At 39.0% G+C, this 23,779-nt stretch overlaps 1 protein-coding gene across 1 annotated transcript; it reads left to right on the forward strand.

The window, feature by feature from the left end:
- The first annotated feature begins 3,562 nt into the window (after positions 1 to 3,562).
- On the forward strand, positions 3,563 to 18,696 carry cd82b (CD82 molecule b). The gene is made up of 9 exons (XM_008312435.3): positions 3,563 to 3,673; positions 6,607 to 6,679; positions 8,130 to 8,202; positions 11,554 to 11,678; positions 12,885 to 12,959; positions 13,993 to 14,091; positions 15,025 to 15,198; positions 16,432 to 16,515; positions 17,060 to 18,696. Exons 2-9 carry the CDS (start codon positions 6,617 to 6,619, stop codon positions 17,135 to 17,137), a joined length of 771 nt encoding a protein of 256 aa, XP_008310657.1. The 5' UTR covers positions 3,563 to 3,673; positions 6,607 to 6,616; the 3' UTR covers positions 17,138 to 18,696.
- The last annotated feature ends 5,083 nt before the right edge of the window (positions 18,697 to 23,779 follow it).

The following is a 23,779-nucleotide window of genomic DNA, read 5'->3' on the forward strand; positions in this document are numbered from 1 at the left end:
TGCTGTGATTTGTTTCTGTTTGATGGCGTTTTTGTTCTGTCACAAACTGTATGTATGATGGACTGAAGTCTCTGGATATGTGGATGCTGTTAAACTTCTGACTGATACAGTGTCCACACACTGAATGGAAGCAACTCATCTACAGTGTAAGATTCAGCCAAGATCAGTTAAACTACATATGGTTACCTTATTAACGCTGATAAACTAATTTCCATAATTCCTTTAAGTCCGTTTTCTTTTTATTATTTCAACTGCCCAGAAACAAATTCTAAATAACAAATGTGTTTTCAGGGAGACTAACGTGAATATTCTGTAAGAAATATCAGCCATGAAGTTCAGCCAAAGTGAATTGGAATTGTGTTGTACAGAATATTTAGAATATCGACTTGTTAACTTATATTTAGTATTGGTCAGTACACAGGTCAGCTAACTCACAAGATGGTTGTTCTCTCTTCTAGTTGTGTGTGATCTATGAGGCAGCGCTCAGACCCAACGTGGTCTTAAAATATTTGGTAAAGTGACCACCACTGTAGAACAGGAGTCATGTTTCTGAGCATGTCAGTGTGCAGGGTCAACATAACCCGGTTAGTCATGTAGCACAGTTTATAAAAAAAAATACCATAACCTTAGTCTTGCCTTAAAAACTACTTAGTAGTCGTTCACACTGCATTGTATATTTGTACATATTATTTACTACAGTATAATATAGTGTTGTTGTAAACAGAACAGGAAACCAGTTTTTCCAAAACTAACATTTTATCACATATTTATGTAATTTAATCCAATGAAAGAAAACAGTCAGAACTGTGTAGCAACCTGCAAGAAACTAAGCACAAACTAATGAAGATTAATGGTCCGGGGTTTAAGGATTTATCGTTCAAATTTGAATAACATTTTACACCTCTGAACGTGACTATTACTGTAGTACAAGTCCTGTGCAACATGAAGCATTTTAACCAACACAACTGTGTGTATCATTAACATTGTATTCCATTTAACAATGTTCTATTGGACAGAGCATGATGTCATTAAACACAACAGCTCTTGTTGTTACATGATTTAGAAAACGAATGTATCAGACAATCTGGCTTTATTAATCACAATAGCAACTCTGGCTCTGTTTGCTGTTACATTCTCCTACTTAATTATAATTACAGTTCTTGCTTAACTCTACACACTATAGCTTTATTTTGAAAATGACCGCAGTTACTTTTTTTATCTGCCTTTAGGTGTGTGACCATGATCAAAGTTCAGTCCAAATGCTGAAAGTGGTCTCATTCTATATTTGACTTTAAACCCAGTTTTGAGTCAAACAAGGACCAGCCTGTAGAGTTCCCTCAAAGGTGGTCCGCATATTGTCAGAAATGAATTGTTATGCTCTGATCTAGAAAGGAGTGGTCCTGAGGTCACTCTGATTGTGGGTTTGCAGTTGTGAGTCCAGTACTCACGGCAGATGTGCTTCTTACTTCAGATGGAGAACATGAAACATGGGTGAGGTCTCCTGTACTTCTCCATGTAGTAATTATCTTTTTTTTCTCCACCATTTAATTAAGTGCAACTCTCCTGACACTGTGCGCACCAACCTCCTGCTCCTTCCTGACTTTCACGGTAATTGCGGCACTCAAGAAAAATGCATTCCTTTTCCGTCAATATTACAAGCCTCAAATCATCAGTCTTGTGAAATGCTGGAATAAGTCGAGTTATTTTAGGAGAGAGCAGCAGTTTAGGGGGCCGGGCAGCAGCAGGGAGGCAAGAGAAGAAACGTCTCTTTCATCCTGCTGCTGCTCTGACACAGATTAGTCATTCATTGGTAAATTGTGTCTTTGAAATTTGGAGAAATTGTAATTTGAGCTATTTATTCTTTTTGATGTAGATTTGAAATGTAAGCTACAATTGTGGATAGCATACCAAGACGGACTGTAACAAGTTGTAGCATTGTGTTTTTATGTGGCCCATGTATGTGCTATACTGTACCTCAAAATAAATTGCTTTAAATTTTAACTATTTCCTTTAAAATAAAGAGCATTATTGTTAAGTTTTGCATCTTCAAATGTGGTTCAATCAGTTGTTGTTTTTGTCAACATACTTATATTATACATACTTATACTTATATTTCATATTTGAAATATAGAAATGAAGTTATTTGTTGATAGTTTGGTGTGTCTTGTGATTCATTGTGTGGTCAGATGAAGAAAAGAAATCACATCTAAAAGAAGCCAGAACTTTAGATAATACTGGATAATTTTAGCTTTCTTTCACAAAACTCCCTCCGCAGCAGAGAAGCAAAAGAACATTGTTTTAATAAAATCTAATGCTATTATTTTGTCAAAGCATTTACCAAAACACTGGAGATATATCACAAATACTGGATATGAAAAATGCACCGATGCACAGATGGGGTTGGCAAAGGTCTTGGTCACAAATACTGGATATGAAAAATGCACAGATGGGGTTGGCAAACTCACAGGCCAAAATGAGGTTTAAACCTTGATTGGTCCGATGGTTCAGTGTTCGTTGGCGTAGGATGCCTAATTGGCTGTATTTGGCCCATGGGCCGTATTTTGGGCAGTTCTGCTATGTATGTTTAGTAGAGATTCTGAGTAACATGACAGAAAACACTGGAGGTAAAAACTCTATACATGGTCAAATAAAAGGTGTAATTTTTAGGGATAAAAGCTCAGTGCAGCTACTGTAGGTCAGTTCCAGTGTAAATGACCTACAGTATGAAACTGAAGAGCATTTATTATAACGCCTGTATTTCAACACGTACCTACAGTAATAGAACAGGTCCTAACATGTCAACAAAGAGACTGAGGGGCTGTGACGTAACATTTCCCTTTGTTAAACTTTTTTCTGTTTATAATCAGTTAAACATGTCATGGCCTGAATGGCCTTTGGTCCTACAGGTACTAGTTGGACTACATATTACTGGCTTTTACCATCTTGTCTGTATTTTCTGTGCTTTACACACACAAACACACTCTTACTGAGTTTGGGCAAAGTGAAAAAGATGATTGTGTGTCACTGGAATGTGCACTTGTGGTTGTTTATAGCAAAAAAGCTCCGTGTGTCTCTGTGTTTGCATTCTCCTCATTCTTTCCACTTATTACACAGTCCTTGACACGATCATATACACTATTTTAAAATAATGCTATGTGAATCTTTTTTCCTCTATATCTGAACATGTATTTTGTCATTAATGATTAAAATGTACATTTTATTAAATTAGTATTATTTATTTTCTCTTATTTATTTTATGTTTTTATTCGCTTGAGTTTTTTTGTGTTTACTAACAATTAGCATGTAGCTCCCTCCTCCTGACCACTGAAAGAATATGAAGTAAATGTGCTCCTGTATTGGTTCGTATAAAACTAATCCGTTAATTTTTCGTAAAAACGAAAACCCACAGAATAAAAAAACACATTTAGTGTGATAACTACCGTTAAAATATTCACAGAATTAAAGATATATTGCACATAACGTGTTTGAATCGTTTAAGCCGCGAAACAGACATAGCAGACTGCCACTAGATGGTGTTGTCAACACCTCCTCTTTACACGCACACACAGACGTGCTCCGTCAACTACAGACAGGGTTCAGTCACTCAGCAGCAAACTGTACAGAAGGCGGTCCACCTCTCAGCGAACACACACGAACTGCGAACAGAATACAAGTAAGTTTTTCCACAGTTTTAATTTCCCTTCTTGGTGTGTCTCTTGTATGAATAGATATATTTATTTTGTGTAAAAACAACTTTTATGCTCAGACTTTTGGTGTCGTTCTTATGCCCCAACTGCATTTTCATTTACGGTTGACGTAAAGTCAACCATAGACTGTTAGCGGTCAAAATATGTGCACTGGATTTTTAAACTTCTTGGGGTTAAACAAAAGGTAGAATTTAAACTTTTAAAGCCACCCTTACAGCTCAAGACTTCTTAATGTCCGAGCAGGGAGCTACCAGTCATCGTCTTCACTTTCAGTGACTTCGCTGTTGCTTTGCGTTTCACTGCTTTTTATTTCAATCTCCAACACAGGGGACATAATGTGGGGTATTTCCAGTGGAAAGACTTTACACCTTGCAGTAAAATCCATCCAAAGATCAGCCTTGTTCTACAGTAATAGGTTGATAAGTTAAACAGACCGTATAGCGTTTAAACAAATATCTCTCGAAGGATCATAACGCTATTGACTATTTACTAACCATTTTGGTCATTGATTTTGTTCTTTAGTTTGGTTTTAAACGATATTGTATCTGATTATTACAATGAATATATTTGGTGAGGGGCCAAAAATAAAGTTAGTGGGGACCTTTTAACCCGCAATTTCTGACAGTTGATGGAACAAATAATTCACTAAAATTACAGACGAATCAGTTGTCAAAAACAGATGTAAGGTGTTTAAATAAAGGAACGTAATCTGATATGTTTTAATTGAACAGGTAACAGGGTGTGGATATATATGTGTATAATATATATACTAATTATTTAATAATTATATAGCATAAGAATACAAATATGTTTGTAATATTGTTGGATATATTGCAGATATACAGAGTGGAGTATTTGGTGAACTGTCGTACATGGTCGTCTAGGAGACAATGTTATTTTTAAAGATATGTTTCTGTGGTGAACTGTGCTGAGGTATTACTATTCGAAGCACCACAGATTTGTGGCAGCATTGTCTTACCACAGTGTTTTTGTAGCCTTCTATCATCACATACACATCTGTGTAATATTGTGTTTTAAATTTGGTACAAATGCCTTGTCTGTACTTCTGAATTACTATCAGTAAGGTTGTTGTGTCTCAATGGTAATTTCTAATGGGGAATGGTCTAAGTTACTTACCTGAAGTATATGACTAAGATGTAAACCACTGTAATACTTGAACTTGTATCTCAGTTTAACCCACCAGTGTAAGATCGGTGGGGTTTCCACCTCTTTGTCACATGGATTTCCATAAATGTGAATACCCTATGTTTCACACTTCACCAATTTTTCACACTTTCAGTGGAGAGAGATTTCTTTGTACATGAGTAATCAGTTTTTTTTTCTCGTTTCATTTGTGAGTATTGTAATGTCTTACGTGGAGGTTTTAAAATAGAACAAACAAAAATGTTTGTCTATGATCGGTCTCCATCTCTTACAGCAACCACACAGATGCAATGCCCTTAAGTAACATAGGATATTATGCAGTTGCACCTTTGTCTCACCACACTGAGGAAAAATGTCTTTGCTTAGAAAAAAAGCAGCTGTTTGAGGTCAGTGAGTGTGGAAAGTTCAGATGAGTCATTTCCACCTTTCTTCTTTTGTATTTACTCATTGCACATGGTTTCTGCACCATGAACCCAGATCTGGTCCTTTCTTCTCCTTCTCTTGTTCAAATAAACTTCGTTGTGTCCTGATTTCAAGGGTATTCTGAATACACTGTTACCCTGAGACACAGCTAACACTGTTCCTAGGAACTGCTGTTTGACTTTGCTTTAAATTTCCATTGCACTCCCCAGCCTTAATTTTCCTCATGCTGGAAGAAATGTGTCACCATCTTCCAGGATAGTTGTTATTATTTTTGTGATTATTTCTTTTAGCATCACATCTTTTTTATCTTTTCTCTATTTAAACTGAGATATCTATGACAGTTCTTTCCTATGTTTGTTTTTTAATCTGCGTTCATCAACGTTCATCATCGAACCATTCAGACTAATCTTCACTTTGAGATAATCTTCCTGTGACCATAGTACTGTATTCAGTTTGGTGAAAAGTGAATTTAATATGACAGCTAATTTAACATATACTTCCTTTTTCACTCAATTTATTTTTAAACTTTATTACATCGAAACTCATTTCCTGTTCTGAGGGGGAGTGTGATGTTGTTCTTGTAAAAACACTGGTAGAAAGACATCCTGCTAATAAGAGGAAGAGCCCTACATTCACATACTACTGTGAGAAGTAAACATATACCACCACCCCCACCACCCCTTCTGAGGATGTTGAAAGTGCTTATACTGTAGGATAGCTTTTGTTAGCAACTGTAATGTCCGCTAATGGGGTTGTCCTCATACCATTTTTTACAAACTGATACAAGTACAAGTATTTTCATAGATATACTCACTCAGTCTCTTTTACTTCATCTCATAATTGAAAACATGTCTGTATTTGTTCAGAGACTAGAGTGTGTTCTGAATTGTTGCTGGATTTTCTGAGCTAGCCTTTGCAGCTATGGTTTTCAACAAAGTAAATGTATCCATTAGTTGTAGGATCATGACAGGAACACATGCTGTGCACTTTAGAAATTAAAGGTAAAATAGAAATGGTCGTGATTCTACAGCTGTGGAGAGAACACCCTGTATACATATAAACACCCTTGCTATTTTCCCTTAAAATGGAAAACAATTGCTTGTGGTAAGGATTTCCCCTGGTATTATGATTACCTGTCTCAAACATGTGGTCAGAAAATGCTTCCTGTTTAATTCTAACATGGTTCCAACCTGGGCAGCGTGTGTCTACAAGCCTCATATTTGTGGCTCGTTCACTTTAGCACTCATCAGTTGCTGATGTTTTTCACATTATTTGTTTAATTCATGCATTCTCGCTGTTGTTTTGTTTTTAGAAGCGTCACCATGGGGAAAGGATGCATCACAGTCGTCAAGTACTTTCTATTCCTCTTCAACCTTCTCTTCTTTGTAAGTCATTTTTGTTCTTGATTACCATGCAAGATTCTCAGTTTAAAAAAAATAAAATAAAGAACTGATACTGGATCACTTTATTCCAGTTCAGTCTTGTCACAATGGTCTTTGTGAACACAAGTATTCCAAAAACCAGATTGTCATTTTGCATTTTAGATTTAGATTAGAGTTTATATGACTTTGGTGCCATAACCCTTTAAAAATGAAGACATACCCAAGATTAATCATAAACATAAGATATATTTTCATGAACAAAATGTTTCCTGAAGGACTATCAGCTGAGGAAATGAGGAGAACCTATGAATAAATGGAAGAAAAGTCTGAGAAATCCTGAAATCTTTGGTCTTGACCAGTTGGTTCAAGATTAGTACATACATGTAAAATGGTATTTTATTTAAAAAAAAGGTGGAATTAGTGGTCCGTGTACTGCACTCAAAGCCCGAGCTTCCTCATTACTGATTGCAGAGGGTGGTTAATGTGCTGCAGTCACTTCTGATGTGGCGTCAAATCCCACTCTCCTAGATGATGACCCACTTTTTAATTCCACCACTTATCTGTGTCTGTGCTGTTTGACAATAGTAATGGCTCCCAGGTTTTCATATTAGACATCGATTATGATACACGTGAAAATATTACAGTGCTGTGACTTTACAGTCTATCTCAACACCTAAACAGCAGCAGATGCTTTGTTTCCTTCTTGCTCATGTTGTGAAGTCCAATGGGTCGCACAACTCCAGACTTCTAAAGCTGACAAGGATGATGTCCAGACTTTTCCAATGAGTGTGTGGCTGTAAACTTGACACAGACCTTTTGATGTAAATGTTTTGTCGGTGTCTTAAGAGGAAGCATGTGTGTCTGTGCCAGTGTTTGTCCACGTGGATATATTTACTAGGGGGAAGCCAGGAAGTGGTGGGCTAATGATGGTGGCTGGGGGGCACTCTGATTGAACACCTCTAATTACTGTTGTCTGGATGGGCCATGAGTGGTGGATCTGGGGGGGATCTGAGAAATCACAAAGCTTCTCATTTTTAAATATGGGCCTCAACAAGCCCTTGATTTGATCTTTTAACAACTTCACCAACTTGGCCAGGATCTGAAAAAAAAGGCTGTTTCCTGACTTTTAAGCTCAATATATTTTTTAAAAATGCATCATATAAGCTGTGTGATACAGCCTTACAGGGAAATACATGCCTTGACTCCTCCTATTGATGAGTTGCAAATTCATACAGCTCTATATTTACACCTGATTTGTGTAACAGCGATGGAGTGTAATGTGTGTATTTTCACACTCAGTAGTTCAAATTTCTCAAATCTCGAGGTCTGAGCGATGGACTATAGAATTAAAATAAATCTTCCTAATTCACACTCACATGTCTTGGCTAAATTCTCTAATTATTTTATAGAGAAGGTTGGATATCTAACATTTGTATGTTTCTCATCTCCATAGATCTCCGGAGCTTTGATCATGGGCTTCGGACTCTGGGTTCTTTTTGACAACCAGAGCTTCATTGCTGTTCTGCGTAAGTGTTTTTACACTCACACACTCACTCGATCGCGCTGCCACACCTTGATAACAGACTCTGTGCACTGTTGACCTAGCCAGCAGTGGAGATAAAAATAGACACATTTAGAGATTGACAGTCAGATGTTCTAATCCCAAAACAACGGTTCTAATTCTTTTGGTTTATGCTAAAATCTGGAAATGGAAGAGAAAATTATGACGCAGTCTTTTCAAAGTGGGAGGTTATTGAGTACTAAAAGCTGAGTATAAATAAAAGCAGAGTTCTTACTGAGTATTACATTTTATGTCGGAAAACAGCAGCTTTATTCCCCGCCACTGTTTCCACAGAGTGGCACTGTAAACTTTGCTGTTGTCTCAGTTGTCCAGATGGTAGAGTCACACAGAAGGAACCTTGTGATCTCACAGAGATTGTCACTGCACTGAGGCACAGCAGGGGAGTTTTTAATACTTCTGTGTTACTCCTCAGTGTTGTCTTCAGCGACGTGCTGTCTTACTATGTCTGTGAACGGTGAAGATTGTAGTGAAAGTATTATGGAAACCAGCTCCAGCCTCGCCTGAAACGAAGGGGGAATGGAGGCTGGAAAATCTGAGTGGCAATAAATCTTGTTATAAATTCTTGCAGTGTATTTTTCCCAGATGGAGAACTGCTGCTGCTGAGTGGAGTGGTGGAGCTTCCTCCCAGTTTGTGCAGAAGAATTCAACACTTTTTACTTTAATACACAGATGAACATAGAAAGTTCTGCCACAAAGATTTGAGGATTAACAGACCTAGTTATCTGTGCTTAGAATCTTCTCAAATGGGTTAAAATGTAAATAACTGTTAAATTTACTTTTTTGACACGCGTAAATATGTGTGTGAAATCCTCACTTAATATTACAAACATCCAATTGTTCTGAATGAAGCAGTTACAGTATAAAGCCACACATTGAATGTAGTTTGTTTCATCCTTCAAATATATCAATACATTTAGACATTTATTCATCAAAATATTTGCAGAAGACGTCACATTTTAAAACATAATCATGAAATTTACGTTTCACTTTCAATTTATTTTTTCATGTTCAGTGACACAGATTTATTTTATTCATAATAGTTTCTTTTGAGAAAAATGTTCAGTAACATTAACTTTGTTTATTTGGAAGTTCTGAATGGAACTGTACTGATCTGATGTGGTCTCAACACATCCTGGCATCTGCTGTTTTGGCTAATGAGCGTGAAAATCTGTAGTTATGACGAAGACCTTCCACAACTGACCTTGTGTCCTTAAATATTCAGTCTGATTCCTATTTTCCAACTTTCCCTCTGAAGGTCACTGCCGACTCCAAGGTTATCATTGAGCTGAGTTTGCTTATCTGCAGTCAGGCATTCATAACACAAAGCCTGTACACCATCTATTTTCCTTGCCAGCTCCAGTCTATTGTTACATTAAACTAGCTGTTTCTCCAGAGATAGCAGAGATCATGGTTCCCAGATACCCTGAGGATATCCCTTCTGCTGCGTATGAGCTGTGACGACCTTCTCTTCTTCACGTTGTTTTGTCCCCTGTACCCTTGGATGGGTCAGTCTCATCTTTTTCCATGGAAATGAGTGGAAATCTTTCACCAATCTGTGAAGGAATAGAAGCCAAAGCTGCACACAGCTCTGTTTATTGACCTAGCTTTCTCCACTGAAGCTGCACCAATGGCTAACCATAAACAGGATCTCTGTGTTTTCAGTTTCCATTCTTTGGGGGTGATATTATTAGACACTTCTGCAGCTGTCTAAATGAGTTCAAGCAGGGAAACCAAGGGAGGATTGGTCTGTTATCATTTCTTCACAAATACAATCTACCGTAGAGCCCATGGCATTAACACAGTGAAGTTTTTTGCATGCTTCAAAACTGTACTTGCCACGTATTAAAGGTTGTTTAATTTAGAAACTTTCCACAGAGCCAAACAAAGAGAACCCAACTCACTCGGGGATCGTTTTTCTCCAAGTCAACAGAGGCTTAGGTCCAGCTGTATACAAGCTGCATGTTCTTCTCTGCTCTTAAAGGGCAACAGTCATCCATCAGCTACCAGCAGCTTTCTGCAACGCACCGTCTTCACTTGGCCCTTTAAATGGAGAGTTTCATGGAAACTACCCCAGGAGCTCATTTAGTAAAAGGACCAACCTGGAAACGTGCCATTGTACATGACAGAGCAGGACCACATGCTGACTGTAGGAGAAGTATATGTTTTAGTTTTCACCACAGAAGAAAACAGATGTTGGCTCCTCAGCTAGAAACATGTCAAGTACAGTATCAGTTGCTCTGCAGCTAAAATACAGCTGGGTGGTGGTTTTGGAGACATCTTTTTTGTTTAACTTATAATTGTTGGTGGATGGTGAAGGAAGTAGTCTATAAAATGTCACAACACAAGAACATTGGTCTGCTGAAGTGGCATGAAGTGGTCGGAGCGCAGTACTATTTTGTGGCCACATGAGTGTTACATGACATTTTTTTTGTTTTTTGCAGTGTCTTTACTGGAACAAGTGTTTTTTTACTGGAACAAGTGGTCAGAGGGTCAGAGAATAACCAGAAACAAACATCTGTCTCTGTTTAAGTTCCCAAATATTTTCCTTAAGTGACTGTTTATAATATCATTTATTGAGAGTTCAGTCAAGCAAAAGTGAAACTAAAATGTGTTTTAACTATTCACCGAAATAACATATGTACATAAGTACAGCCCCAAAATGCTATATATATAACATTTCTGGAAAAACTAGCCAAAATCTATTACTGTCTGCCAAAGTCTTCACAAAATGGGCTGAGTTTTTCTGAGTTTGGTTTTGTTCGCTTGGCACAGATATATTTTGGGGATAAAGCCATTTCACAGTACTGATATTTTTTTCTTTTTTTGTCAAACTGAGCTATGATTCTGGAGCGTCTCCAGCCCAGATAAGGCAGCCACATAATAACTTTAGTTTATCGCCTTCTAAAGTGCTTCTTCTGTGCCAGCCCCTCTTCCTGAATCCCTCTCGCTCCACATACCAAAGGGTGAACTCAATTATCTTTTCCACATATTGACTGGTCCTGATCCAGCTCACCCTGGTGGCCTAATAAATCATCTTTCTGAAAGACACTTGAGAAAACGCTGAATTCAGAGTTGACATTGTGTTTCATGAAAAATTCTTGTGCCGCTCTCTTCATCTGCATTAAATGATTTTTGAGCTGCATTGTTTACAAGCACACGCTATTATAGATAGAAAAACAGAAGCAAAGGTCACGACCCCCTTATTTGATCCTAGAAGTCATGTCGAGTCTTCTTGATGTTTAAGTTAATTTAGAAAAGATTTGCTTTTATATATTTTTCTTTTCTCTTTTCCCAGACGATTCTTCAGACACCATCAAAGTGGCTTCATACATCTTCATCGCTGTGGGTTCACTCTCAATGGCCATGGGCTTCTTCGGCTGCATTGGTGCCATCTATGAAATCCGTTGTCTGCTGGGTCTGGTGAGGAAAGTTCAGACTCAGAACATGCAACTTGTTTTTATTCTCATTAGAGCCATAGTCTCATTTAACATCCTTGCCTTGAAGCAGCTCTGAACAAAGACGACGTCAGGAACTTGTGTAAGAGTGTGTGTCATGACCACACAGGAAATCGTCGCAGAAAACACACAAAAGCATTGCCCCAATTTTTGTTGTTGTTGTAATTCAGTATTTTGTAGAGACGTGGAACATGCCCTAACAAGCGTAAAACACTTTCTATGGTGAAGTTGAAAGTATGTCACTACTGTTGTTTGACACCTACTGTTGAATGAACCTGCTTCAAATGCCACGCTTGACTGAGAACAACTGATGGAATATTAGTGACACTGAGCTCTGCAGTGTGTGGATTTACTCAGAGGAGGAGGAGGTCTGATGGGGATAAAGTCCCTCAGTTGTGAGGGGGTGACAACAAGCGTGGGGATGGGTGCACGACCTACACAGAGTACAACCTGCTACCAGTTTAACTGAAAAAACTGCTGTGACCTACTTCTGACAGTGACAGTGACCAGCTGGCTGCCACACACACACACACACACACACACACACACAGACTCCTTTTTTTTGTCTTCATATACACATGCTGCATTCCTAACCCTAACATCTTACAGAATTTAACCCATATCTTAATCCTTACCTACACTGTAATCTAACCATAATTATAATCCTAACTCCAAACTAAATCTTGAAACCTAATAATACACTCTCACTAATGAAGTCCCCACAACAAAGGTTTCTATATAATATGTCCCCAGGACTATAGCCATACCAGACACACATTTCAGTATGCATGATTCTGATTTTGTGGCGCTTTGGCCCAGAGGCAATGTCTCTGTCATTGGTGTGGAACCCCAGGTTTCACCTCCTGGGCAAGTTTGAATCCCGGTTAGGGCGGTTGGTACCTTCCAGTGGACTCACCACCCGCAGGAAGGTTTGGGGGGTTGGTACGGTGCAATGTGATTTGGATGGCGACTGCTGTCCCCGCGACCCGGTAACGGATAAGCGGGTGAAAATGGAAGGATGGATGGATGGATGGATGGATGATTCTGATTTTTTTCAGCTCTTGCTGAGCTTAGTATGTTGGTATTATTTAACTGAAAATATTACATATAACGTTTTTCTTTTAATCCAGCATTTTTAAATTTAAATATTTTATGCTCTACTCTTTTACAGTACTTCACCTGCCTCCTCCTCATCCTCATCGCTCAGGTCACAGCTGGAGTCCTCATTTACTTCCAAAGAGAGCCGGTAAAAACACCCACCCACCCATATGAATCCCCATCTCCTCGTATCGTAGTCTTTTGGTTTCACAGCATCATAATTCCCCCTCCTGTTTCTACACTTGGTTATTATAATTTTTTCTTTTACTCTTTTCCGTTCCACCAATCCGCCCTCCTCTCACCCTGTGACCTTTTACACCACTGTTCTGCTGCTGCTGCAGCGCTGAGTGGTGTTTGTGCTTCCCTTCATTGCAGCTGTGTCTCACAGCATGTGGGTCAGAGCCAAAACAGGCTCACAGCTGAACAAATGTCAAAGTGAAAAGATTCTGAGTGACTCAGGTGCAAATACCATTATAATAGTATCTGTAATATCTTGATCCCAAGTTTATAAACTTGGGATCAAATGATTCTAGTTTTAATAATATTGCTGTATTTGCATGTGAGGAAATGGAAATAACAAAGAAACAAACTCCTCTTAGCTGATAAAACTCCTTCCATTTCAGCAGTTTTAGTAGTTTCTTGTTGACCTTTCAGCAGTTTCTCTTCCAGCATGTGTTTGTGTTTGTACACTCTCCTTCAGCTCGTTCCTCTCTCTCTCTCTCTCTCTCCCTCTGAACATGTGTGCATGTTTGTTTTTAGCTTGCGACAGCCCGTAGTGCTCCCTGTGCTTACAGCTCACCACAGGGCAGGGTGGTGCTCTCTTCCAAAAGAGGGTGAGGCTTTCACCCGTCTCCAGTAGAGCTCTGAAACTACAGCGCTGCTACCGTTCTGTGGTCTTACTCACATAAACATAGTCCAACTCCCACTCAGCTAAATTTGTGCCATGTTTTAGCCCAGAATGTTTTTCACACGGCAGTGCCCCCTGGGACAGCTTTGAAAATCAGAGGTTGTGAGAAAATTGAGAGTTCAACCCCCCACCCTCCCCTCCCCAGTCTGGGTGTGTGTTGTAGTTTGTCTTATTCTTAACTCAGTACACGATGAAAAACTTCTCTAGGGTTAGGTATTGGTGTTACTTCCAAACCCAAAACCCTTATTTTGCTGACATGTCGTCTCCTTCATAGTTGAAATACGAGATGTCCAACATCATAAAGGGCATGATGATCAACTACACTGGTCAGAACAGGACTACGGAGCACACATGGGACTACATTCAGCGGAAGGTGAGTCCGACTGGGACAGAACACTTTTACACCAAGAACAAAACATTTGCTTTTATCTATTCTTTATCACTAGTTTGGGCCAATCGTTTCCTGTAAACCCTTTCACTGACGGATTTGTGTTTTGTTTTTAAAAAAATTCACACTGTAAACACTACAGTAAATACAGCTACAACAGCCTGTTAGACATGAAATCACTCAGTAACATGAATGTAAAACAACAGGGTGTATTTTTAGAAACATTGTCTCTGATGTAAAAGCAGCTTGTTACCCTCAGGGTCTGATTACATATTCATCATCACAGAGCTGCGTGGTGTCTGCACTTAGGAGAGAACAAAGAAACTACACATTATTGCCGAGTGTGCACTTACAGTACAGTTACTGTGTACACATTATTGCCGAGTGTGCACTTACTGTACACTGTACAGTTACTCTGTTGTCCTGATGCTTTAATGTGATTTCAATTTCTTTTTTTCAGGACTTTCATGATTAGCAACAAGAACAAACAACTTAGTATTTTTAAGCTGGGTTAAAAAAAAGAACAAACAAAGATCAGTACAGCTATAACTGTGTTAACTAACAACACGTGCAAACAGACAAGTACAGCTATAACTGTGTTAACTAACATGTGCCACCGACAACAAACAGATGGTTCGCTTTAACCTGGCTTCACACTAGCTATCCAATATTTTTATCATTTCACTGAGCTGTAAAAAAATACAGATTGTTTATATTATGCATGAATATTATTGTTCAAGCTTCGATGGACTATTTAAGCTTTTTGAATGTGAAATGTGTAATTTTCTAAAAATTATGATGTGTTTGATTGGCATCAGAAATGATACATCAAAATGATACCTTACATGTAATATTTTGTGTCTTGTTTTCACTTTTATTGTCTTTCATTTGACCTTTCTCTTTCTGTCACACCCACAGATGAAGTGCTGTGGATGGACCGGTCCAGGAAACTGGACTGATAACCTAATCATCAAGAACAGCTCCCAGTTCCTGTATCCCTGTTCCTGTCGGAATGATAACCTGCCAGGCACCGATGTTCAAGAAGTGGGTCTGTGTGCGCACACGTCCACACAACTGCCCGTCTTTGAAACGGTGAGTCCCTGCACAACGCCAGCTTTAAAGGAACAGTCTGATTGTTGTTCTTACGTGTGTCTGTGTGAAGACAGTTAGCCTGTTCAAACCAGACTGTCGTCACCTATGTATGAAGTCAGATGTGAATCTGTGGAGCACGTGACTCCATGAGGCCTTTTGTCTGTGTTCATACTCTGAGCACTGACGTCACTGTGTTGAACATGAGGAAGTACTAAGATGTCGCCAGACAGAGAGAGAATCAACCTGTTTAGTTCACGGTCGAGACACTATGTTGACTGACACAATTACCAAATGGATAATAAATGTTGTCCAGAACAAGGTTTAAAAGCAACTCTGTACAAACCTGTGTAAAGATTCAAGATCAAACATATGAAGCTAGATTTTCCACTAACTGATTGATAATTCCATTATGTCACAAATGAACAGGTGTGAAACACAACCATCGACCTGCTGCTATTTGTTTTCCTTTTTCAGCAATATACAGGGAATTGAATTGAATGTTAATTACAACACTAAATCATTATTAATCATGATGAATCTACTCTACTGTTCTTTGATAGCCCTTATATAGTAATATTTTGAAAAATACAAACTTTTGATTGCCCTATTATATATGTGAATATATAATGGTGAGTTTAATGACACAATATCTAATACATATTTTATTTAAATGAGGTACAGCTGAGGATTCTCCATTTAGAAACAGGGGGTTTTATTAGCCATTGATCATTTATGTGTACTTTTTATATTTATTTTTTATCTTAATTAAATTTGGCTTTTTAATTGGGGACATTTTATCTTCAGTTCCAGAACACATTCAGTTTCCCTGAAGCTGTAACAAAAACACAGCAGCAGCAGCAGCAGCAGCAGCAGCAGCAGCAGCACGCCTGCATTGTTCTGATTAACCTGATGTTGTCAGTATTCAGCCTGACGTGTTGAAACTCTGCCCCTTATCAGCAGAGCTGAGAGTGAAGTTTGTGGGCGTTGATTAGTTTCAAAGATGGAAAATTCAACCGTTCTGTTGTTTGGTCTGTGTTTCAGGAACTCAGAGATTGTTTTTTTTTTTTTTCTTTTTTTTGTCACTTCTGCTCTAAGACCTGTTGTTCCTCCCACCACGTACTCGTCCAAAGTCAACAGTTGTGTTTTGGAAAAGCTGTGTTTGTGTCTGGCTGAACTCATGTACAGGTTTATGTGTCCTCTATAAACATTCAATTAAAATCTCTCCTTTTTCAGGGCTGTGTCATCAGTGTGGAGAAATGGCTGCTGGACAACTGTGGGGTTATTCTAGGACTGTGTGTCTGCGTGGCAGTTGTGGAGGTACAGATTTTTAACAAGCTTTGAGATTTTTATTTTGTAAAGTACAAAGTAGCTGTCTACTGTTGTCTAAGTTGTTGGTAAATTACACAACCTAGGTGCCGTTTTCTCTAAGGTTTGGGAAAGATTTATTGTCAAACTTTATTATAGTGGAACTTGATTATCAAAACATTTTTTCCTTTATTATTCCTTTTGAAGAGAACAAGTCAGTCGTCTATATACATGCAAAATAAACAATAATTGGCTATCATTTACTTTGAATTATTGATTAGTAAATTGGTAATAATTTGTAAATGAATGTTATTGCTGTAGTCGTTCTTTCCAAAATCATTTTTGTCTGCTTTATAAACAATAAAGGAACTGAGACACTTTTATATACACATAAAAAACCCCACCAATAAAAAAACAAAGAAAAACTCATAAAATAGTCAGCAGTAAAATGACTGTACAATGTTGTTTCCCTCTTCAGACAAGTACATTTTGTCAAGTCGACACTTTATCGGCATCGGTTTTCTTCTGATTGAAGTCAGTTTTTTTTCTCTTCCAGCTCCTGGGGATGATTTTGTCCATGTGTCTGTGCAAGAGTGTCGTCCAGGAGGATTACACCAAAGTACCCAAGTACTGAGCTGACGACCGACCAGCTTCACACAACGCACAGATGGACAGACTTTCTTTACTTCTCCTTGTCCCACTCTCTCTCTCTCTCTCTTTTTCCACACACACACACACACACACACAAATTGAGACAGCTGTTCCTCAGTTTTGAGCGTCTCCTTATTCCACATTTGTGTATGTTTCTCACTTACCAAATGTTCTACACACACAAACACACACACACACACACACCTCAAAGTCAGACACTCTTTAGACGACAGGTTTGTGAAAACATTTGTATAGCCTGAAATTTTTAACATTTTGATACTACGCAGATGTTGATCCTGTTTTTATTTTTTTTATCAGCTGACCTCAGAGAAGCGCTTCCTGTAGTTGTAGATAGAGCACTTTAGTAACTTTTGTTGGGCTCAGAGCTGAAACATCTTACGACTCCAGAGCAGCGAGGGTGGAGGAAAGTGGAGTTTTTTTTTTTTGTGGTGTGGTTGTATGTGTGGTGGACACTCTTCAGGACTGATGCCACTCTGATCCTGCAGCTGGTATTTTTGGAGTAGAGGGTGGAGATGAGGCCCAGGGCAGGGCTGCTGTGGTGGAGGCTACGGCTTCTGTCATCAAGTCGTCTCTGTCGGGAGCTTTAATGTTAACTTTCACTCTCATCCATCATCTGTTCATGTCCCTCCTCCAACTCTCCTGTCCTCATCCTCCTCTCAGACCAACCTGGAGCATCCAAAAATGACTTGGCACTTGGCATGAAGTTAATGTGTGTGTGTCTGGTATGCTGCGTGACTGTGTCATTTTTTCATGTTGTTGTGTAATCTGTTTTTTTCCCCCTTCTTTTTACTGTACAAACTGTTTTTTTTTTATGGTTAGGGATCACAGCACTTTAGTGCTCACTCAGTGTTTTATAAGTGAAGGTTGTCACCCACGTACTATTGATCCAAGAGTCTGATTGTGCGTTGTTTCCTTTCTAGTACTGCTGATGTACCACGTGTGGCTGCAGCCGCAGCAGTTCGTCAGCAGTATTTTAATCTGAATCTGAGAAATCTGAAGCCAGAGAGTAAAACTCTCATCACGCCTGAAACAATATTTTACTTCCTGTGGAAATGGGACAATGCTAACATCCACAAATGTTTATTTTGACAATTTAACTGCAATTCCAACAACTCAGTTGTCAACTGTCAGACAATATACTGACTCTATTTTTATCCTAATTATTTTCCAGGTCATCTCATTTCATTTTGAACATTTTTTAATTTAATCTTGATTTTTACAAGTTATTTCTAATGCTGCCCTCAGTTTGGACTGAATGTTCAGTATGTTTCAAGAAGGAAAGTGACTTTTCTTTTTTACAAGACAGTTGTCTTTTCAGTCACTTTTTAGGACCTGCAAAATTGAAAAAAAAAATTAAATTAAAAAGATATGAAGGTTTTTTATTTGTTAATTATTTTATACTCATTTACATTGAATAAGTTATCTTTGTAGTAGAAAAAAGTATGTGTGAATCTGTAAGTCATGTTTAAAAGATTTCGAACTTGTTTTTGCAATTGAAACTATTAAAACAGTTCAAGTCCACACATGTGAACGTCTCTTTATTTTATAATCACTACTGTTCATTTCGACCAGTTTGGATTCGTGTCTCTCTGATCATCCGTTACGTCTATATCAGACTCGTCCAGAAGGGGGCAGTATTTACCCATGGCTGTCACTTGTCAAGAAATAAAAAGGTTAAAATAAAAGATGTTATTTAGTTGATTAATCACGTTTTGAAAGTTGTTGTTTTTCCCATAGCCAGTGGTTTAATTGTTAGCTTTATGTGTATTATTGATGAAATTGTTAATTTCCTCCCTTCTTATTTCTCTAGCTCTGAGCTATTTGATTTCTTTTTGTGATTACGCCGTCTCCTTAACTATTGTATTTTCAGGGTAATTTAGTCTGAATACCCGGTGGCTGAAATAAAAGAACTCACACCCATTCATCCGACTGCAATAACAGAATTTATCCTTTTCACAAAAATAGAAAAAAAAATCTCTTAATACTAAATGTTTAACTGCATTTACTCTAATCAAAGAAAATGAGTCTCATGGCAGAACCTGCCAGAAGCAAACCCCTCACCAACACAGCTTTGAATCAGGACGGCGTGATGGCAGCCTGGACTCTCCTGCTGTTTTGATTCAACTGCACCTCATTGTTGTGAGAAGTTGAGCAGCTCAGTGTTGGACTCTTCACAGAGCTGCGTCCATGCTGAGGACTTCAAACAGAACACATACAGTTCTCATTTATAACATGTAGTACTGACCTGGAGAACTACATCTGCTGCAGATATTATTCCTACGTTCTATCATCCTTTGTTCTGCCCGCACGCTGCCTGCATGACTGTATCACAGATATAAAACCTTAATGAAAAATGTATTATTGATTACTATGGTTATTATTATTTGATAGTGGAATTTATAGTAGAACATACATGACTAATTATTAAAATAAAAAGATCAAAATAATTCACAAGAATTTTAGATGGTGACATTATTATTATTATTATTATGTTTTAAAATGTCTTCTTGTGTCTCATCGCTTGACTGTCCACTTCCTGTCCCTCTGTAGCCACACTGTCCCCTCCACCTGTGTTTCCCGCCACAGTGATTTCATAACCGTCTCCACTTGTCTCGTTAACGCCACCCCTGGTCACTCTTCACATACTGTATCTGCCAGTACGTCTCCTCTCTGCCAGTTTGTCTCTAGCCATTTCTCCTGTATGTTAGCCCGTTTAAGGCTTTATCCTAGCTTAGTGTTTGTTTATTTGTTTTTTCTCTTTTTTGTCTGTTTTATGAACCTGGCCCTTTAATAAATTCCACCAGCGTTCCACAGGACACTTCGTCAAAGTTCGCTCTTCATCCACACCTGAACTGTGTGTAAGTATTTCTGTCTTCCTCCTCCAGTAACAAACGCTGCTGCACTCACTCCATTGACTTAGACTTTTTTCTTTCTTGTTACTTTTCTTCTTTTTTTCCTGAGATACAGAATTAACTTGACGTAAAACCACCACGTGTTCACTGTTATTTCAACTGCAGCATCAATACAGGGACAGGGTTCAAGTTTGTCCACATCAGGAAACAACTGTTATTAATCACTTCAAGTTACTCTACCACTAGATGTTGCTAGAAGCTACACTGTTGAGTTTTCCAGATGGAACGACAATGAAGGGAAAAGAAAAAACCGAAATTGTAGCGACTTTTTGCACATGGTTCAAATTTATTGACGCAGGCTGTGGAAAACTAAATGGACCTTAAGTCAGTAGAGTCGGCTGTTCAAATCATCAGTACGCACACACACATACACACACTGGCATACCTTGACCACCAAACCCCAAGTCAGCTTTTTCTTCAGTTTGGAACCACAGCTTTTGTCTCCATTTGCAGAAGCAACGCCCAGTAAAGGAGAATATATTAAATTTAGCTTGACAGGTTACCTTCAACACACACATGCCCACCGTCTCACACACGCACACACAGAGGCATGGCCAGGCCAAAGACAATGAATGAGGAAGTCGTCTTTCCTGTATTTTTTCCACATAACAGTCAGTTAGTGAGTCCAGGATGTAGGAAATGAGGGGATGGATGATCCCTCTGAGACCTAATGAAATAAAATCATGAAAAATGATGAAGCTGTCCTGTCCATGTCTTCTATTAGCACAGTGGACACATTTTATAGAGCATCCTAATCTGATAATGTTGTCCCTGTGTTTGTTTATCGACCACTGTTGTATTTGTTGTATTTGTTTTATTTCACTGCAGTTTTTCTGCCCTGACTTTACTCACGTTTGTCGTCGTGCCACACACGTCTTTAAATGACATGATGTTTTATTTCCAAATGTCCCTGAGGTTAGTAATAAATCAACTACACTGAACTGATACCACGTTTTACACACACTTATAAGTACACTGATACTGTGTGCTCTCTCCAGGGTTGGGTTTTAAAATATGTGACGTATTGGAAGGCAGTGTTATTCTGCACAGGTGTCACAGTGTGTGGGTAGCAGGACAACCAAAGCATCTGGCAGGAAAATGTGTACAGTGTTTTCTTTTCATGAGCAGCAGGCTGTTTAAAAAAAATAAAAACATTTGATTCAAAAACTGAAACTGTTGTTACTTATGACGATATATGAATAAAAATAAGAATAAAATAAAATGATTAAAAAATGTAAATCTAGCTGAAAACAGCACAAGAATTAAGCATCAGAATAAATAATTAAATAATACAAACTACAGCCTTTTAAATCTATTGTCAAAAACATGACGGTGCACAAAATGTTTGCAGTGTTATGGTTGTGTTCAGGGACTCACATAGTCTTATGCTGCCCCCACAGAAATGAGCAGCTTTACAGCCTTTGGTTAAAAGCTGCTCCTCCGTCTGGTGGTCCAGCCCCTGGTGGTCCGCAGCCTCCTGCCTGAGGGGAAGTAAGTGAACGTCATGCCTGTGTGGTGGGTGGAGGTCTGTTTCCTACATCTATGCCAATGTTGTCAGCTCTTTAGAATGACACTGCTCTATGACCCTGAGTGACCCCCAACCTTAGACCCCAGCTTCCAGCAGCTGCACCTGTACACTGACCCTCCCTGCCCCTACTTCCTGCTCTGGCTTTCCTGTCCTTTATCTGAGGGATCATAGCATAAAAGCAAACAACCTGCACTCAGTCTGTCACGCATGGCCTTCTGATGGATGCATATAATAATGTAACCATCAGGCTCTACCCCCCTGTCTGCTGCCCATTACTTTACAGCCCCGGGATCTCTGCTCAGAATTGAGCCGAATGAGTCACAGTGTTTCTGAGTGACACAGAGAGGATTGGTCGACTTCCATTAGCTGTTTAAATTGTTTCTTTGATAGGCTGAGAAGCAGCAAGTCAGTGGGTGTCTTCCGCCTCATTTCCTGCCCAGCGGTTTGTTGGGTTCTGCCTTTGGACTGTTGCAGGATGAACTGTGACTCATACGCCGAGTCTCCTTGCTTTTCCTTTTTCCTTTTTCTGTCTTTTGTATTCCCTTCTCTCGTGGGCTAATACCATTTCATAAAGGCTGAAGGCTAAAGCTTTTCTCCCCGTGCAGCTTTTTTCAGCCTGCAGGGTGAACAGACCTCTATAATTACTCTGGCACAGCTTCACTACCTGCACAATGAGGATGTGAAGAAAATCCATCTGTACACCAGTGCACAGCAACACACATGAAAAACAGTGAAATTGGCATCATGACCAGTCAGCGAGGCAGGGCCGAGGTGTGGCTGATACTGTGTAGCAGGGATGAAAACAAAAAAAACCCCTCACTTTTTCACTTTTAATATATAAGCAGCATCAATCAACCAAAAAATTACATCATATTATCCTGCTCAATGTTTTTTTTTCTTTTTGGTTTTTCATATGCCATATCTTGGTGGATGGTTTACAACATTCTGATTTTACATTGAAATATTTAGTGGAACAGTGAAGAGGCAGTTTTAAAAGCTGCTTCATTCACTTTTTTTCTCAAATGTTTCCTGCATATTTCCAAAGTAATCACATACCTCTGTCGTCATTCTTACATCAGCCACTGTAACACCCACTTTTCCCCATAAAAAACTAACGTATTTCTATTTGTCTGTTAACTGAAAAACCGAACTTCTGAATCTCTACCTGGGAGACATGTATACCAGTGTGTCATCTGCATAGAATAGTTCCACTGTTGTGTTACTATAAGACCCAGTAGATGTAGGTCAATGTAGAACTGATCTGTGGGACTGGATATTTTAATGGTACTGTCAGTGTATTAGTGACTTGATTCTAGTCATGGTCCTAGAACTGTTGGAGAACTGATTGGGACCACAATTTTGAGTCATGGTACGGTCATGGGAATCAAACCTGCTGTCTGTAACCAGTGAGTAACAATCTCTACCCACTGAACTGCTGTTCACCAACTGTATTACTTCATTATCACACAGATTGTTCCATTTGTACAGCAGTCAAGTCACAATATTGTTAAAATACTGCACAGAACACACACTATAATTACTTCTCCCTCCAACTAACTACTTGAGAATGTTTGTGTGTGTGTGTGCACTTTGAAATGTATACAGCAGCTCTAAGTGTGTTTGTGAGCGTGCTTGGTTCTTGAGTGGGTGTGGGCTCTGATTGATGGAGCTGCTGGTGGAGACAGCACTCGGCTGATTGCAGCTACAGGCAGCACTAGTCTCCTCATTAACCTATGATAATGCACCTGCCACCCTGACACCACAGTGTTGCAGCTCATCGGTTGTGGATGGCTGTTCTTGTTTCTTCTTCTTCTTCTTTTTTTCCCTCTTGCCCTACTTTGCCCCGCTCATCCGTCTCCTTCTGTCTTTTTCTCGCTCAGTTTATTTGGCAGTCGTGTACATTAACGCACAAAGTAAGTGCTGCCATTTGGAGAGACTTGCTGAGTCTGTGCCAAATCTGGCCATTTGCAGATGGAGGTTGTTGGGCATGTATATTCCCCCCGTGCTGACTTAACGGCAGCAGCAGCAGCCACCACCACAGTATTTAACAGAATCTATGTCCAGTAACCCACTGAGAGCAGGGTTTAAACAGGATCAACTGTTCCATCATCCATGACTGCAGTTGAGCACAGACTACAAATGTGAGAACCTCTGTGAAATGGCC

The sequence above is a fragment of the Cynoglossus semilaevis genome, chromosome 6 (genome assembly GCF_000523025.1).
Source record: "Cynoglossus semilaevis isolate Cse_v1.0 chromosome 6, Cse_v1.0, whole genome shotgun sequence".
Lineage (NCBI taxonomy): Eukaryota > Metazoa > Chordata > Actinopteri > Pleuronectiformes > Cynoglossidae > Cynoglossus > Cynoglossus semilaevis.